Here is an 18,296-nt window from a genome sequence, read left to right as displayed (position 1 = left end):
AATTCATTTTTGCAAAAGGGTTAATACCTACACATGTTTGCCTCATTGAATATATCAACAAGGCATTGATATATTGCCGTCGGAATGCTTCCAAAATTGCGGAATTTCCATACACTGAAAAATATCGGAACCTCTCATATTTTTGTACGGGGGTCGAAATTTAGCGTTTTCAATATGAAAGTTTCCTTAATTACGAAATTTTCCTGAAATACCCGATATATTTTCCAACTATTAGTTAAATCATTTATTTACAAACAATATATATACAGTGATACAACTAAACGAAATTAATAACTAGCTTAAATCTAAAAAATAGGCCCCTGAGGCATTGTACCAAGGATGCTGGCGGCATTTCCCCGCTGTATCGCAATACTGATACGTTGCGTTGTGCGAGGTAGCCGCCAGCTCTTCGGTCACCAGGCCCCGTAGACAACATGCCAATCGCTTACGCTCCGTAGCGAACGAAACGCAACTGTCACTGTCACACCAATATGGAAGAGTGATAGAGAGACACAAAGCGATTCGATGGCGAAGCGATAGCGATTGTCACCTTGGCTAGGGCGGCAGTTACGTCAACCAGACGCTTCGCGATTTCTGCGAACAATTTAGAAACTTTCCGCAAACTTGCAGCTCATGACCGGCTCATGTGTCCTCTGCAAATGCAAGATATCTTGGCGGGAATGGCGGTTAGTGCACTTGGTAGCCACCATCGTGAGTAATAAACATAGTAATGTAATTTATATTCTACGTAAACGGTAAGTTAGACCTGACACGTGAATAACCTTATGCTGTCTCAAGCATTATCAAATTACACTTGGTTGTACAAATTCATTACATATCTTGCATATTCATTGAGACAACTATATTTTAAGTTTAATTTAAATATACCTGTTCAACTCGTACTTAGATTAAAAATAAATATGTACAATTTGCGTATAAATCTTATAATGGTACTTCAGCTATCTTTAATTCAATCAGAACTACATTTAAACGAAACAGTACAAAAAATAAAATTCATACTCAAGAATAGACACAAGAAATGTGTGGATAGTGGTACGGATGAAATTTTAAACAATGCTATAAGTTTTCTTCATAGGACGGACAGTTATGGAGAATTCTTGAAGACTGTCAATGTGAGTGGGTGTCGAGATGGAGACTACAGTTCTAGTTACGTTCGTGAACATATTGTGGATGGTCTTTTGACAAGCCACGAAATACCTGAATCACATTGGCATGAATACAAGGTAAGCCATGCTTTAGAGCGTACTGCCAAAGTTTTTACACGAGTGGTCTATGGGTCAGCTTTACGAAGCGGGCGTACAATGCACTAAGAGTGCAATACAATAACGCATTCAGGGCCCTGTTGCGGCTCCCTCGCTATTGCAGCGCGTCGGGCATGTTTGCCGACGCGGCCGTCGACGATTTTTATGCGATAATACGCAAAAAGTCGGCGTCCGTCATACGACGTGTGCGAGGGAGCGGCAACAGCATCCTGCAGATGATCGCGGACAGGTTGGATTCGCCCGTCCTCGGCCGCTTCATGGATCTGCATGTTATGAGGAGGCCATGGGATGCATGAGGCGACAGAGGGGGGTGGTCGCGTGTATTTTTGTGTTGTTAGGTACTTGTTATTTTATAATTTAATTTTAGTTCTATTTTATGTGCTCTTTCTCTCCCGTCTTTTTACAAATAAACTAACATAGTTGTTTTCTGAAATAAATGATTTTTATTTTTATTTATTATTTTTTTTATTTTTTTAATGGCTCCTCACACGATGAGCCAGCGCCGGCCACTCCAAGGGACGCAGCCATGCGGTAGAATGAGATACTAGAGCATAAATGCCTAGTAGAGCCTTGGAGTGGTCAGCGTTAGCCCATCGTGTAGAGGAGCCAGGCTGTAAATCCAATCAGCGAGGAGGGAGTAGCGAATATTTATCTAGTACACAGATAGTGTGTACCTAATGACTTAATAAATAGTTATTTGTTTTACAAGGGGGCAAAGTTGTTGTTTAACCGCTCGTGCTACTATTGATACCCGAGCAAGCGAAAGATTCCAAAATTGAACCACGAGCGTAGCGAGTGGTTCGAAAATGGAATCTTGAGCGTTGCGAGGGTTTCAAAGCACGAGGGTTAAACAAAATTTGCCCCCGAGTGAAACACAACATTTTTCACCACACCAATCCAAAGCAAATATTAATAAACGTAAAATATCAAACAAAATCAAATCAAATCCAAATTAATGTTATTAAATATTTATCATCCAAAATCATCATTCATAAGTCAATTTTACCAGCTAACATAAGAAAACAACTCAAAATTTGCATTTGTTTACTTTGCCTCACATGTGGATAAAATGCAACTTTGCTATCAGTTTTTGAAGTGCAAAGTAAGCCTTTCCGAGCTGGTGTGGTGAAAACGCAATTGTTTTGCACATTAGCCGTATTACATTGCAGGCAGTATACAATAAGGAGTTTGAGTCCCCCCACCACGAGATGGCGGCACTACAGAAATGGCGGCAGAATTTACGAAGAGTCGTTTCGCATAATCAAGGATATATCTCTGGAAAACATAGTTATTCATTGCATTTAAATCATTTTGGAGATTTTGTGAGTACCGATACCATATACATATATGTATCTACCCTCTATAAGTTAGGTATATACCCCTTGACTTCTCTGGTTCTCAAAATTCGTCGGGGTATTTTTATAATTATTCGCGACTAATATACTCTGTATCTTAGTCACTTACAACAGATACGATACAGACAGACTAATTATTTGTTTTTTTGTTTGCAATTAATGAATTTTTGCGGTATTTATCTTGTATTTAAAGAATATTATAGGCACGAAATACCATCTAAGAAAACACCGCAAGTACTCCCAAGTAATAATAAAAGTGATAAGGTGAGAAGGGTAAGGAAAGTGACAAACACCAGGGAATCGTTGGGCCCCGAGCACGATAAAAATAGGTATGTCTACCCAATCTCATTTTAAAAAAAACTTGTTGTAATATAAGTTGAGGCCCGTGGCCAGCAGGGGGCCTGCTGATGATGATATTATCCCTTAGAGGATATAACCAACGGAGACGCCATGTGTATAATTTTCGGTATAAAATAGTTTTTTGCGGGGGAGGGGCACATCAAATGTATACGTAACGTAAACATAGCCATGTCAGATAAACGTCAGTCCATACATGTGGTTGACATATCGTTGACCATTGGCCGCCTATTTTCGACAGAGGGGAACGCCTGTTAATGACCACTCCTTTGGTTATATTCTCTAAGTATTATCCACTGTAATTCCAGGCTCCAGTGGAATACGCTACAAAGATCCTGAAACTGAAAAAGACTCCGCACCTCTTCGATCCTGCGCACGACCCTTTCATGCGAGATTTCCATAAACATGCCCACATGAGAGCGCCCAGGAAGGTATGTTAACCGTTTAACAGACAAAGCATTCCACTAAAATTAACAAGCAGATACGTCTGCAAACGATACTACAAAATTTTCAACCTGGCGTTTTCCCGGCCTAGCGCCAGGGTCCGCTTTCCTGCTCTATCTTCTCCACTTTGCCCGGTCTTCGGCATCCTCAGGTGTGAGATTATTCTCTTCCATGTCCGCTGTCACTACGTCCAGCCAGCGCTTCTTAGGCCTACCGCGGCCGCGTGATCTAAAATTTTCAATAAAAAAGAAAAAAATTGGCCATGTTTCGAATTTTTGACCTTTTGGAAACACCGCTGCTAACCAATCCTGTCGCCTAATAATCGCCTATCGAATCTTAACAGTGCGGTAACGGTGGTGCGACATGGTGGAGGCGGACCTGCGCGACCTTCGAGTCAACAATTGGCGAGAGGTCGCACAGGACCGAGAAAAGTGGCGCCAAGTGTCATTTTGGATCGCTGAGCCAACAGAGTAAGTAGTAAGTAAGTGGAATCCTAACGGCAACAAATCAGACGCGAACTAAACTCGCAGGCAAAGACAATCTTAAGGAGTCTGAACACAATTATTTATGATTGATTGGCAGGTTGACTGGCGAGCGGCGGGCTTTAAGCCTGCGCGGGAGCAGCAGCACGCGTGCGGCGCGTGCTACGCGTTTGCTGTCGCGCATGCGCTGCAAGCGCAACTTTACAAGCGGCATGGTGACTGGAGCGAGCTGAGGTGAGCCGTGATTGGTTGGTTAGTAGGGCATGGAGTTGAAGTCAGTTGTGATTGGTCGGCTGGATTTCAAGTCCTCGGTCTCTTGCCAGTTCCATTCAATGTAGTACCCATATTGCTTCATTAGGTTCAAGTGAATACGTACAATTTGAAAAACCCTTTGTAGACACTACCCTACAAAAACCTATAATGGTCATGTCAGGCGTGGCTCACTCGCGATTTCGTCGCGTCGCTACTAGTACATGCGGCCCACACCAATTTTGGTGTCTAGCAGTAGTTGCCGCGCACCGCTACGGAACGGACGCCTGCTGCCTCCTTGCGTTCATTGTCGTAATAGACTCGTTTTTTCGTCGTTTTCGAGAGTGAACCTTCTGTAACTATTATTTATTCTGTGGTCATGTGTTTATTTTCAGCCCCCAACAAATAATCGACTGCAGCTACCCTGATGGCAACGAGGGCTGCGACGGGGGTTCCCTGAACGCGGCCATGCGATACGTCGCCAGAGAAGGACTGATCATGGAGAAGTACTACCCTTATAAGGGAAAGGTTTGTGCTCTAATGGCAAAGGTGCTTAACTCATCTACTACATCTACAGTAGGGATGTTGCGGATGCAGATTTTTGGACATCCGCGGATGCGCGGATTATTCCCACTAGTTACCGGCAAGTTGTTACCAGTGGTAACTATCTACTGGGATTTTTTTCCCCAGTAGTTACTACCAAACCGAGGTGATGGTGGTTGGTGGTGGTGGTGGTTGGTGGTTGGAGGTTTTTGTGAGGGACCTGGGAAAACGCTTGCGGGATAGGGGTTGCGAATGTTGCGATCCTAGATCTGGTTCGTACCTGGTCCAGCGTATATCGTTGGCTATTCAGCGCGGGAACGCCGCCGCAGGTATTTTCGGGACGTTTGTGCCCGGATTAGGATAGGTTTATCGCTTATTATTATGTGTTTTGTAATGACCAATTTTCTTTTAAATTTCACGATGCGTGTTGCGGATGACATTATGTACGTTTTATTTTGACGAAACCTGAGGAGCTATCTTTATGATGACGAAGCCTGCGCTGTGGATCTGAAGGTACAGTCAACAACAGAGCTATGAGTACAGGCAAAGTGCCAAAAATATGTATACACGACCTTAATGTACAGGCAATAAAGTACTGTATACATATTTTTGACACTTGTATTGTCATTCTGTCTGTATTCATAGCTCTGTTGTTGACTGTACCTATGCTGTTATTTTTTTTTCTGGGCAACAAAAAATCATTCTCGTGATGCAGTTTTCTGTTGCGGCCTGCTCTGGTGTAGGATTCGGCATCATTGGGAATCTTCCCACGGAACCACCGAAATATCACACCCTTCGGCCAGAAGTCCGAAGTATGAACGTCTCTAAGATCTAATTCTGTTCCAGAAAGGCCGCTGCCACTACAGCAGACTGCTCGTGCGGGCCAGACCGCGGAGGTGGGCTCTCCTGCCGGCCGGCGACGAAGACGCGATGGAACTGGCCCTGGCTGCCATCGGGCCCCTTGCCGTTGCTGTCAATGCTGCGCCGTTCACGTTCCAGCTTTATAAGTATGGCTGACTGTGTGCTGTAATCTTCTCTTCTTCCTGGCGTTATCCCGGCATTTTGCCACGGCTCATGGGAGCCTGGGGTCCGCTTGACCAGTAATCCCATGATTTGACGTAGGCATTAGTTTTTACGAAAGCGACTGCCATCGGACCTTCCAACCCAGAGGGGAAGCTAGACCTTATTGGGATTAGTCCGGTTTCCTCACGCTGCTGCTGCTGGACTGTGTGCTGTAATGTGTGTTAGAAACTGTAGAAGCGCTGGTGGCTTAGCTGTAAGAGCGTCCGCCTTTCAATCCGGAGGTCCCGGGCTCAGACCCCGGCTCGTACCAATGAGTTTTTCGGAACTTATGTACGAAATATCATTTGATATTTCTTTTTGGTGAAGGAAAACATCGTGAGGTAACCGGACTAATCCCAATAAAGCCTAGTTTCCCCTCGGCGTTGGAAGGTCAGATGGCAGTCGCTTTCGTAAAAACTAGCGCCTACGTCAATTAAAAGTAGTCTAACGGCGCGATTCGAACTTTAAGATATCGCGCCGTTAGACATTCACTAGATATGAAATAGTAAAGATATGTGACGTTCCACGGCAAAAGGTACCTTATGGCAGCTGGCGCTTACGCTTATTATTAACGCCGCTCCAATATTCAGTCGGGGTAATGGTACCTTTCGCCGTGGAACGACACATATCTTTACTATATCTTATCTAGTGCATCTCTAATTCATTTCCCGAATCGCGCCGTAAATCTGTGTAAAGAAAATTTCAGGCTTAAGCTCAAATTAGGTATCGGACGCGGCTGACGGACGCGGCTCACAGCCGCGACTTATAGGTATCTAGATAATGAATATACACTGAACTGTGCAAACTATCGGAGGTAAGCCGTGGACGTAACCTTGTGCTGACCTTGAGCCTTCGGACATCCGACAGAAATCTGGCGCGCTGGATGTTCCTGTCAGCCGAAAACGTCCGCGGACGGTATGCAGTAGTATGCACGGGGTGCGGGACGCGTCACTGCGCTGCGCCAGAAGGACGCGGACTACGCGGAGTACGGTAAAAATGGAGGAAAGAATTATCGGATGTGTTCGCAACAAGGAATTACTGTATAATCTCAAATTAAAGGATTACAAAAATGCATGTTTCTTCGTCTACAGTTCTTTGTGGACTAAGCGTTGTTGCGCGTCTGCAAGCCGCGTCCCGAACACTGTGCACACTTTTATGTCGCGCCCGTCAGCCGCGTCCGATAATTTGTTTCCAGCTTAATCAAAATCTGGTTTATTCCACAGGGGTGGCGTATACGACGATCTGTTCTGTACGTCGTGGCAACTCAACCATGCCATGTTGCTCGTTGGCTACACCCAAGAGTACTGGATACTGCTCAACTGGTGGGGGAAAAATTGGGGGGAGGATGGGTATATGAGGTGAGGTATCTTTTAACCTCGTAAGACACAATTTTTAATTTAAATTTAAACCTTATTCTATAAATAAATTGGAACGAATTTCGTTTGTTTTAAACAGGAATGAAATAAAAGAAATGCAATGCAATGAAAGAATTATTTGGTTAATGAAAGGTTCAAATTAGATTGCAACGAATAGTTATGTACAGTCGCCATCATATATATCGGAGCGGCCAAGGTGTTCACAATATCTGAACAAGCGCTCTAACGCCTTGACAATAGAGGCGTGGTCAGATATTTGTGAGCACCTTGGCCGCTCCGATATATATGATGGCGACTGTACATACCTATTCGTTGCAATCTAATTTGAATCTTTCATTAACCAAATAATTCTGATGTTATCGCATAAGCACTCACCATCAATTCAGTATGAAAAATAACTACGAAACTATTTAAATAAAATAATCATCTTTATTATTTTCATATTTTCAGGATACGGAGGGGCTTCAACAGGTGTGGCGTCGCCAATATGGCTGCCTATGTGCAGTTATGAAAACAATGAAAATATATAAAGTTGCGCTATACATAGAAGACCTTTTATTTCAACTTAATTGAGCTTGTATTATGAACGCTTAAACCGTTAATCGATTTTGTATGGAGATTGCTTGAGTCTTGGGAAAGGATAGTATAGTTTTTATCTCGGAGATCGAGTAATCTTTTTAACTCTCGATCTCTTTTACTGTGGAAACGAGTGTGAGACGACGAGTGTGTTTCTTGGAAAAATGTTATCATTAACATTAACTGCATCGACTAGTAGAATAAAATTGCGAGTGTTTATTTTTTGGAATTTTTAGTCGGTTCGAGTCCCGGGCGATGCAAGCGAGTTTTTGAGCGAGCGTCATATATAATTTCATAGAAGTTTGAGGTTAAAATTAACACTGCGTGTGCTATCATAATCGTTGCAGACTTTATTTGGTCTAACTCTATCTACTTCAGCTTTCAAATTCAAGGCATGATTTTACAAGCTTTTATTTAGTTTCACCTGACCGTTGTCTGTCTGTCTGTCTGTCTATCTGTAATCAAATCTTGCAAGTTAAATTTGATCCACTTCCCGGTTTCCGATTGAGCTGAAATTTTGCATACATACGTAAGTCGGGTGACAATGCATTATTATGGTGTCATGGAGCTGATCTGATGGTGGAGACCGGAGGTGGCCATAGGAACTGTGATAAAACAACGAAACCTAATTGTGTTTGGGGTTTTTAGAATTGTCTCGATGAGTTAATAAAGAAAAGTACAAAGTAGTAAGTAGTAAGTAGTTTCTGTGGAAAGAAAAGTACAGTCAGCGATAAAAGCTTGTACGAAAAATGTAATTTATGCCAAAAACTTATTTTTCTTAGACTTTGATTGTAATATCAATAACTCTTTGCTACCTTACCTAGGTACCCAATAAATAAAGCAAAACAGTTTTCTGTCTATAAAGTTGCGTCCGTAATGATGGTACTGTTACATACTGAATAACTCAATTCTAAAATCAGGTCTTCATAAAAAATTCATAAACCAAGTCTAGACTTCATGATTACTGTGTAATGAGATAATATGTGTTTAGGCAAAACGTGTCGGTTGTGACCTTTTGTGCAATAACATATCGGGGTCGGATTTAATCCAGTAGAGTTAATATTAATACTAGGTAATGTGACTGGTGACGGAGCTTTTAAGGCGAAGCAGTTGAAAAAGTTTTACAACCGTACTTCTTCTTCTTCGTTACACTCTTGACAGAGTGGTCGTGGCCATTATGTAGACTTTTGAGCGACTTGTTTAACGACATGTCGCCATTCCTCCCGTAGAGCTGCTTTCCGTGAGCATTCGCTTACTGTGGCCGACACACTGGCTTTGATTTGGTCGGTCCATCTCATTGGCGATCTTCCTTTAAGAAAAGTTCTTTAATGCCAAGCTCCTCAAGAATTGATGCGTTGGTCCGGAACTCAGTCCATATTTATAACTATACCCCGTTATTTTAATTTTTAACAAGCAGAAACGTCTGCGAACGATGCTATTAAGCTTAGAATAAACTTTAATACTTTTAAATTTATTCTAAGTTTATACCCCGTTATCTAATGCTCAGTTTGGGGGCAAATAGTGATGTTGCTTCACATTATTAGTCGATTCATATTTATCTATAAAGGGTTGTTTGTCAAAATAAAATTCTTATTTTGTGAATGCTCTAGACATTCATTCCAGTCATTGATTATCACAACTGCCCCATCACTTGCCCCCAAACTGAGCATTAGATAACGGGGTGTATTTATAACCAGTACTTATTAGTACGGTTATGGAATACTTTCCCCATCTGCAGGCACTCTAGTGCCAGTTTCTCCCTCTGGACCGCATCCAACGAGCGACTCGAATTGTCGGCTACCAGCGTATTTCGATTCACTCTGGCGCTGTGTAGAGATAGGCTGCCGCAAAAACCGAACTTCGCAAATTGCGGGGATCTTTCTCTTTTGCTCCAATGAAGGCGTAATTAGAGTGACAGAGAAAAATGCCCGCAATTTGCGAACTTCGATGTTCGCGGTTATAGGCCAGGCCGCGTAGCCAATATTCCAGTCGCTTACGCTCCGTAGCGATCGAAACACAACTGTCACTTTCCCACTAATATGGAAGAGTGATAGAGCGTTTCGAGGTGATAGCGATTGTAAGCGGCTAGGCCGGCAGCCACGCATTCTATCGTATGTATAACGGGGAGTGCTCTGATGAATTGTTCGGTTACCCTTGCCGCTTCTTTCTGCCATAACTCTACGCGACCACATTTCTATCTTCACCACTTACATGGTTGGCAGTCCTCAACTGTGCGTTTCTCCAGATACTTCCTGCCTCGCACAGTCTCTGCTAATAAAAATATTACAATATCTATTTCTCTTGTCTATTGTTGTTGTTGTATTGTTTATTGTTGTGTATTTTTCTTGTCTTCTTATAAAATCTGTAACAATTTCGCACTTCCCCTTAACCAGAAGCGTCAGAATCATAGAATGCAGTTAGCGCGAGTTTTGACGTTTGCCGCTACACCGGAAAGCACTCAGACCGTCTGCCAACCTTCCAATTATGAATTTTAGCTGCATTGTGATTGGTTCATTTATTTAACTTGAACTAATTAAGTATAAAATAAACTAAGTATTTAAAATGCATTTCGCCCGTCCCTGTCATATAATAGGTTTGGTAGCCCCACACCACCACAACACATTTTAATCCTGAATAGGGTTTCCTCCTATGAAGCGCTGGTGGCCTAGCGGTAAGTGCGTGCGATTTTCATTCCGGAGGTACTTACCCTGCTCGTACCAATGCGTTTTTCGGAACTTACGAAAATATCATTTGATATTTACCAGTTGCTTTTCGGTGAAGCAAAACATCGTGAGGCCTAGGTTCCGTTCTAGGTCAGATGACAGTCGCTTTCGTAAAAACTAGTGCCTACGTCAATTCTAGTGATTAGTTAAGCGGACCCCAGATTCCCATGAGCCGTGGCAAAATGCCGGGATACCTAAAGCGAGCAAGAAGAAGGCTTTCGTTTTTCAGAGTTTCCAGGGTATGATAAAAAGTGATACCTAATGAAAAAAAACACCCTACATTAATGACATGACTCTTAAGGGGCTCCCCTACGCCAATGACCTTCGATCTGAATCCCTTATTTATCTAATGTTTTTTGTAGCTTATCATATTAACAGAAACGGCTTTAAGCAATATAGTATCCCATATTTTCTTTAAAGTTCGAGAATAAGTCTTCGAGATATTTGGCATCAAAGTTGAACAATTTTAGACTAAATAACTGATTTTCTGGCCATAACTTTTGTGTTATGGCCAGAAAAGTGTTTTATGAAAAAAGTGTTTTTTTAGACAATGTTTAAAAAATTCATAAAAAAATAAGTATTCATTGTTTTCAAAATCCGATGGACAAAACCGGAGATAAACGATTGAAGAACCGATAACCGTTTGTCTTATAATTCTATCTGTAGTGCAAAAAAAGGAGATACGATTCAAAACTTGTCAAAAATCCGACGAAAACCACGGGTGGCCCTTAAAGATGAGAATGTTCTTGAGAAAGGCACAACTCAAGTTGAACTTTTGTGAACCATAAGTAGTTGTAGTTTGTAGTATTGGACTTTAGGGCCACCCCACATCTAGCGTCTTTCGAGCGTCGGCGTCTGGTTAGCGCTATGGAAAATAACGTCGCTGCGCAGTTGCGTCGAGCAGCGGCCATAGAGTTGTAGACGCCGACGCTCGAAAGACGCTAGATGTGGGGTGGCCCTTAGTTGGACACAGTCTTTAAAACAATAGTCATTCGACGAAGCCGTCTAGATAGGGCAATCGTGCGGGGTGAGTCGCGCGCACCACATCGCCATTGTTAGTAGCACGGTACTACTCAGGGCCAGCGTATCTTATTAATTGTCAATTTGTCACATATTATTTTGGGTAGCTGTGTAAAAGTCTGTGACAACTACACTGTGTTCTTGTGCGGTATCGGCATTTACGCCAACATCAAAGGGACTGTTACTGTTTACACTGTGGTTTTACTGTGTGTGAAAATTGAAATGCACTTCGTCGTGACATTTCGTCGGGTGACAAGCAAAAGTCACTAAGTACCACCACAAGTTCATAGCCATAGTAAACCATATTAGTACTAAAGGAAGGTCGATTTTTGTTTAATTTTTTTAGTAATTAGTGACTTGCTTGTCACCTGACGATTTATTTCCTAAGTTGTTACTAGTGGTAACAGGTGGGAATGTCTTGTACATTCTTCAAATATTTGGGTTATTCCCACTGGTAACAACTGAGAAAATAAAAATTCAATAACTTCCATCATCATAATTAATAAATAAAACAAACAAATGCAATACCGTTTTTATTTATTTATACATAGTAATATGTCAGTTGTCATTTTGTTAAATGATAAAGTACAGTCTTGGAAATATTAAAAAAAAATTATATAAATTTACAACAAGTCGAACGCGATGGTTCCGTAATGGGTACTTTAGAGTATCCCGTAATATGTACAGGCTTAAGATAAAAATAATAGAATTAGTGGCATTCGCGGCAGGCGTGTAGCCATACCATATTTGCACAGAATAATTAGTTCAGTCAGCATACTTGAATAAGCATCAGAATTACAAATACACAGTATAAAGGTGCATCCACACCACAGTTACGTATTTAAGGGCCACCCCATACTAGCGTCTCTCGAGCGTCGGCGTCTAGTCAACTCTATGGCTGCGCTCGACGCAACTTCGACGTAAGTGCGCAGCGACGCCACGCAGTCTAGACGCTGACGCTCAAAAGACGCTATGGGGTGGCTCTAACTGTGAAGCGACTGTGAAAAATTGGAACTCCTCATTTGATCTAATTTGAACAACAAAGACTTGACGACAAAGTTTCCAAAATTGCTATTTTTCCACATTTTCCATGGAAGTTTGTTTGCAGGGGTGGTGCCTTTTCTCTGCAGCTGACTGTACAAAATGACCTTGAATTTTTGAAAAAAAATCCAAATATTTAAGCCATTTTCTAAGTTTTTGGAAATTTTCCGCAACTTATATAATTTGACATTCTCGATTTTTTTACTAAATATTTACTAATTTTTACTATGGATTTGGTAGTGTTTTAAAATATAAAATTTGTTTCATACTGCTTGTATGTGTACAGTCAGCGTCATATAGTAGGTAGCATCTAAAGTATTCAAATAGTTCTGTACACCATGTACCATGCACCATGTTGTATGGCGTACCGAACTACTTGAATTTGTACCTTATTGACGCTGGTACAGTAAGTACTCAACCTCGCAAGGCCCACGGTCCTATCAGTAGTACCTACTAATTGCTTCACTGAAGTTAGGACCATTATGAATAACTGGAAAAGGGTTCTATTCTTTTGTTTCGTTCGATTACAAATCAAAAGAAATTCGACCATATTTCCTTCACTATTGATTTCAAATTCACTTAACAATTTTTTTTGTGTGGGCTTTAGAAGGATATGTACCCACGTCGCCATACTAGCTGTATATAAAAGTGGATACTTATGTCTATATAGTCGTTCGACGAATGGGGCTTCATGCGCACCCGAGCTGCATACATCGCTGTCATCGCATTGTCATCGCCTCGGTACACGTCAAAGGCCGTCGGACCACTGTTACTTTTTACACTGTGCTTACGTTAGGGCACCGACTTTAGCAAGTCAAGTAACTGACTGAAATAATCCCTCTGTGATACTTATTTAAGATCTATATACATAGGAATTATATTATATGAGCACGGTTAAGTATCGCCACGTACGAACACCACAAAACGTATAATGATGGTACCGATTATAAATATTCTTTAGTATTTTTCTAATTTTTACAATTATTTTAATTTTACCTATCTATTTATAGTGCCAACATCGAGTTAATTATATAATATTTGTGACGTTGTCTATGAAAAGGGACCTTATTGTCGATGGCGCTTACGCCATTATTAACGACGCTCCGATAGAAATACAATGGCACGTAACGCTGTACGGCGTAAGCGCCATCGACAATAAGGTCCCTTTTCACAGATAATGCCCCATTTATGTTCAACATACATTTATTGTAGATAACATATAGTTTTGTGTTCGTGTATCAACTCCTTATATATTCTGGTAGCCTAAACAGTCACTACATTTGAAACGCACTATATTATACTGCAATTATATTTCTCTCAATTTTTTTTACATTCAGTTCGCCATGTGCACGATTGTGGCGCCGCCTGGCGGCTATGAGCTACATTACTCATTTGACAGTTAATATATGTCAAATTGAGCCTATACGTGGGCCATACTGAGGGTTTCTGGATTCTGATATATAAGACAACTTATTTTTTGTGGCCAGTCCAGGAATTTTCAGTGTGCCCTAAGTATTAGTTTTCACGACGCACTTAGTGTATAGCGAATAGTAATAAAATCGTCATATAATTCGGTGCGTGTCGAATATAGGTGTATGATTAAAAATGGCAGCATATTATATGGTAGTTCTGTCGTGCTGACTAGGCAAAATGCTATTTCACAAAAAACATTTTTTTTTCTATTTGCCGTGGATCTAAATATACGAAGAGTACTAAAGTGGTAACACTTTTATAGGACATTCAGATATTGTTACTGCTCTACAATCGGTATTTAGACACAAATTGACAATTGGGGATAATATTTTAATCAACAAAGAATTGAATAAAAAATTCTGATTAACATTGTAGGATGATTGAAAAAATATTTGTAATTAATAATTATCAACCAGCAGTTTATATCCTTGTTGATTTAATTTAACGGACGTAACAAAACAAATAAATATTTATTCATGATTAAATTACTTGGACTGTAAATATGGACACGATTATACCAGTTAACACATGTGACGTTCCACGGGTAAAGGTACCTTACGGCGGTCGGCGCTTACGCTGTTAAGACACTCCAATACTAATGCGGTGCTGCAGCTGTAAGGTACCTTTACCTGTGGAACGTCACATATAAATGTTTTTTTAACATTAAATATGTCGCCTGGATTCCCTTATCTATGGACAGATTTGTTTGAAACAAAATATTTATAACGATATCACATATAGTTAAAATTGTCGTTAACTTACAACTAATTGGGTATTATACACATACCTTTATGGTACTAAACCTATAACAAATGGCAAATCCAAGGGGGTCTATGTTACTGAATTTTCAGTCGATCCAAGGATATATAAAATATCCCAAAATGTCAGGAGCTGATTCTAAAAAGTAGTTAAATTGCGTAAATTTTGACTTTTTTATTGCCCCTAAACCTTGCGAGGTATACACGAACGGAATCATACAAAATATTTTTGATTATCAATTATAAGTTTTCGGAGTTTCGTTATAATCATTTTGCAATTAGGCTGTACTGTTGGCAAACCTTCAATAAAAATTACGCTCAGTTTTCATTTATACTTGCAGGAAAAGTTAATTTTCTCAAGACTTTCCCTCATCAAGATAAATGCAAAAATAGTAAAACTATCGCTAGTTCGTCACAGGGTCATAAAAAAATCACGATTTCTTATAAAAAAGGCCGTAAACTTAAAAAAACGCGTATGTACATGAGGCCGTTATGATACTTAAATAATACCGCATTAAACCTAACTCATTTACAATTTACATGATCGGAGAGTCAAAGACTCGAGGCTCGGCAGCTCAGAAAAAAAAGAGCGTTCAAAATCAGCCTTTATTCTTCAGAAGCTAAGGTTCTCTGCCAGCGGCAGATTTATGGTGAATCAAGTTTGCGACGGACCGTCTTCCAAAGGTCGGAACCTCACGAAGCCGTCCTGAGCTACCAGCATACTGTTCCCCTCAGCTTCGTTAGGGTTTATTTCGTCCTGAGGCTGGGAGTACGACGCTTCATACCCGCAATTCCTCGGCGCCGGTTGAGGGGCTAACGCGCAAGGGTAGCTCCTCTCGTTAGGGTCTTCGGAAAACCCGTACAAGTCTGTGGACTTAGGCCTATCAGGGAATCCATTGTTCTTCCCCCTTTTCTGACTCCCGCTGGAGTTAGCGGCGGACGTAGATGGGGAATTCCGTCGTTGCGAACTCCGTTGGCAACCGTCCCCGTAACTCCTGTTAGGGTTAAGGGTTTGGATGCCCGAGGCGTGGTAGGACGCGTTCTCTGTATTATAATTCCCGTATTCATCAGGCATATGGGGCTGGTGGTAATGATGCGCCATTGAAGCGTCGTAACCCATAGTCATACAGTTCTGGACATTCTTGTTCTTCGCTCTATGCTTCTTTCGAGGATTGCTGTTCGTTCTAGAGGATACCCTATCGTACGACATGTGTTTGAAGTTGTGCGAACTTCTGTTTGAACCGCCGTTGTAGTTCTGGTTTTTGATGTCACGAATGAAATCGCTGTTGCTGCCGTACTGTATGACGTTATATTCGTGGTCTAATGGGTCGTCTCCTTGTAAGGATTGGATGGCGGGGTCGCAGTTGGAATAGTGGTCGTCAGACGCGGATTCTATGCCGTTGTAACCGGCTATGTTTGGATGGTGTTTGATCAAATGATTGGTCACACCTTGGCTGGACGTAGCGTTGCTGGATTCCGTTGAGCTGCTATGACCAGCGTTGGCTATGGAACTGTGTCCGGAATAGTTTTCAGTTCCAGAATTATTGTCGCAAGCGCCCCCAATAGTGTTAAGAAACCTCGGGTGTTCCATTGCTGGTCCCCCGCAGCAAGGATCGGGCAGGTTCGGATGATGGCCCGCTGATTCATAGATCGGCTTGCCAGTTCTTAAAGTATACGTATGTAGATTCGTATTGGTGTTACAAATGGCGGGATAGTCTGATTCGAACTGCTCGTTGCTAGACCCAGCCGTGCAAGGGAACAAGCCTAAGCCAGATATTTTCTGCCCGTCAGCCTTCTCATGCTGCAGAGAAGCCACGATACCGACTTTGAGACTTATGACCCAGGAGATAAGGGCTACGATGCAAATCTCGATAAGACGCAAGGAGAATTGGTAGCCCCATTGAAGCCAGTTGAATTTCGTCATATTGACTTGACTTATTCCGAAGATACCGTATATTTGAAGAGTGGCCATTAGAACGAACAGCAATGCCGTCGCCAGATTTATATGAATAGCTTGGTATAAATTCTGGAAGCCGTGTATATACGTGTGGCTTTTCTTTTGAAGAATCGACTTGAGCATTTTATATACATAGAGATAGCACAGACCTAGCGTCAGGCATGCCATGATAAATATTATTTGACAAGTTAGACCTAATACCCTTTTTTCTACTCCCTGTGGAGTCCTATAAATTGTATTACTATTTTCAAAGATATGCAACATCAGACACGAGAGGAGGTGGAGACCACCTCCGACGATGATTGTTCTTGAACGGAACAGGAAAGAACAGCAAGTGTTCTTGAAGTTGATGCTATTGGTTAATAGGAACAGGATGGTGCAAGAGAAAGCAATGCTCAGGAATATCTCTGGGACATGTAACAGGATCTCACTAAGAAAAACTGGCAACGAATTGTTGATATTATAAGGATCGTAGCACATGTAGAATATCCTCATTAGACATACAAACACTAAGATTAAGTGTAGTATAATAAAGTAGTACTGGGTGAAGAGGTGCGTGAACTTATTATAGCATATGATCTTAAATATAGAGAATACGGCTAGGATTGTAAAAATAACTGTCGCTAAATATATATGTACGTTCCAGGCGAAAGGCCAGGTGACTCCCGCTCTTTGCACCGGTCCATTCTTCGAGTCCTGCTTAAGATTCTTCTTATCCAAATTGACGTTGGCTAAATTATGGTATCTTTCCGTGGACATTTCTGGATCTTTGAGATCGAAATGCACAGTTGTCGCTGGTGTGAATTCGTCGTTTCTGCTCTCGTTTCTATCTTTATTAGTCGAGTATTGGAGGTTTCTTCTAGTATTCGTTTCTCCATTTTGGTCGACGATTAGAGGTCTATCTAGGTTGTTCATTTCTGGGTCCAAGACGGCGAGGACTGATCCTTCAGTGGAGCTGTCTCTGTTGGCGTCGCTGAGAGTGACACCTTCTTTGGTGACGTAGATGTCACTCTTGGAGGTTTTCTCGGTGTGTTGAGGTTTGGCGGTGACGGTCCTAAGGAGGACGTCGGGGATGTCCTCTTTGCGTCCGTTGGAGCCGGAGAGGATGCGGGAGATGGTTGGGATATTGAGCGAGTTTGGCACGAAGTCTGTGAAGTTGGCCTGGTCCGAGCCATGCTTTATGTCGCTGTCTAGTTCTTCAGGCTGAAAGAAGAGGAAAATCAAGTTAATTTATGTAATATCACGAGTGTAAGAAAATTTTTGATGTAGTAAATATTTGGAAATATTGCTAATAATTTGTCTGGACCTTCTACTAATTTAAGACTATTTTTGTTGTTTTGAGTAAGTAAGTCAATCCTTATACATAATATAGTCTACAGCCAATTCGCCTATTTGAATTTTCCACTTCCGTAAACATATGGCTCTATATTTGGCATAAATACCAATCCATTTCCGAATTTACGGCTTCGTAAAAACTCAAACTATCAAATCAAACTTGCAAATCGATCTTAATACGAACTTATCTGGCTTCAGTAAAACGTTTCTATACCCCAAGCAACTAGTATGTTAACCCCAAGATCCTTCTTTATATGGCTTG

General features: G+C 41.4%; 2 protein-coding genes across 2 annotated transcripts in view; one reads left to right on the top strand and one right to left on the bottom strand.

Moving 5' to 3' along the window:
- The first annotated feature begins 649 nt into the window (after positions 1 to 649).
- Positions 650 to 7,662, top strand: LOC134675668 (cathepsin K-like). Its single transcript, XM_063533998.1, has 8 exons — positions 650 to 1,244; positions 2,453 to 2,605; positions 3,304 to 3,426; positions 4,022 to 4,155; positions 4,566 to 4,698; positions 5,560 to 5,720; positions 6,999 to 7,133; positions 7,602 to 7,662. Exons 1-8 carry the CDS (start codon positions 786 to 788, stop codon positions 7,660 to 7,662), a joined length of 1,359 nt encoding a protein of 452 aa, XP_063390068.1. The 5' UTR covers positions 650 to 785.
- Positions 7,663 to 11,990: 4,328 nt separating this feature from the next.
- Positions 11,991 to 18,296, bottom strand: part of LOC134675506 (uncharacterized) — a 47,437-nt gene continuing 41,131 nt past the window's right edge. The window contains exon 6 of the mRNA XM_063533770.1: positions 11,991 to 17,902. Coding sequence (XP_063389840.1) covers positions 15,398 to 17,902 — 2,505 coding nt within the window. The 3' untranslated portion in view covers positions 11,991 to 15,397. The remainder of the gene's footprint in view (positions 17,903 to 18,296) is intronic.

The sequence above is a fragment of the Cydia fagiglandana genome, chromosome 22 (genome assembly GCF_963556715.1).
Source record: "Cydia fagiglandana chromosome 22, ilCydFagi1.1, whole genome shotgun sequence".
Taxonomy (NCBI): Eukaryota; Metazoa; Arthropoda; class Insecta; order Lepidoptera; family Tortricidae; genus Cydia; species Cydia fagiglandana.
This window is presented reverse-complemented; position numbering and strand designations above follow the sequence as displayed.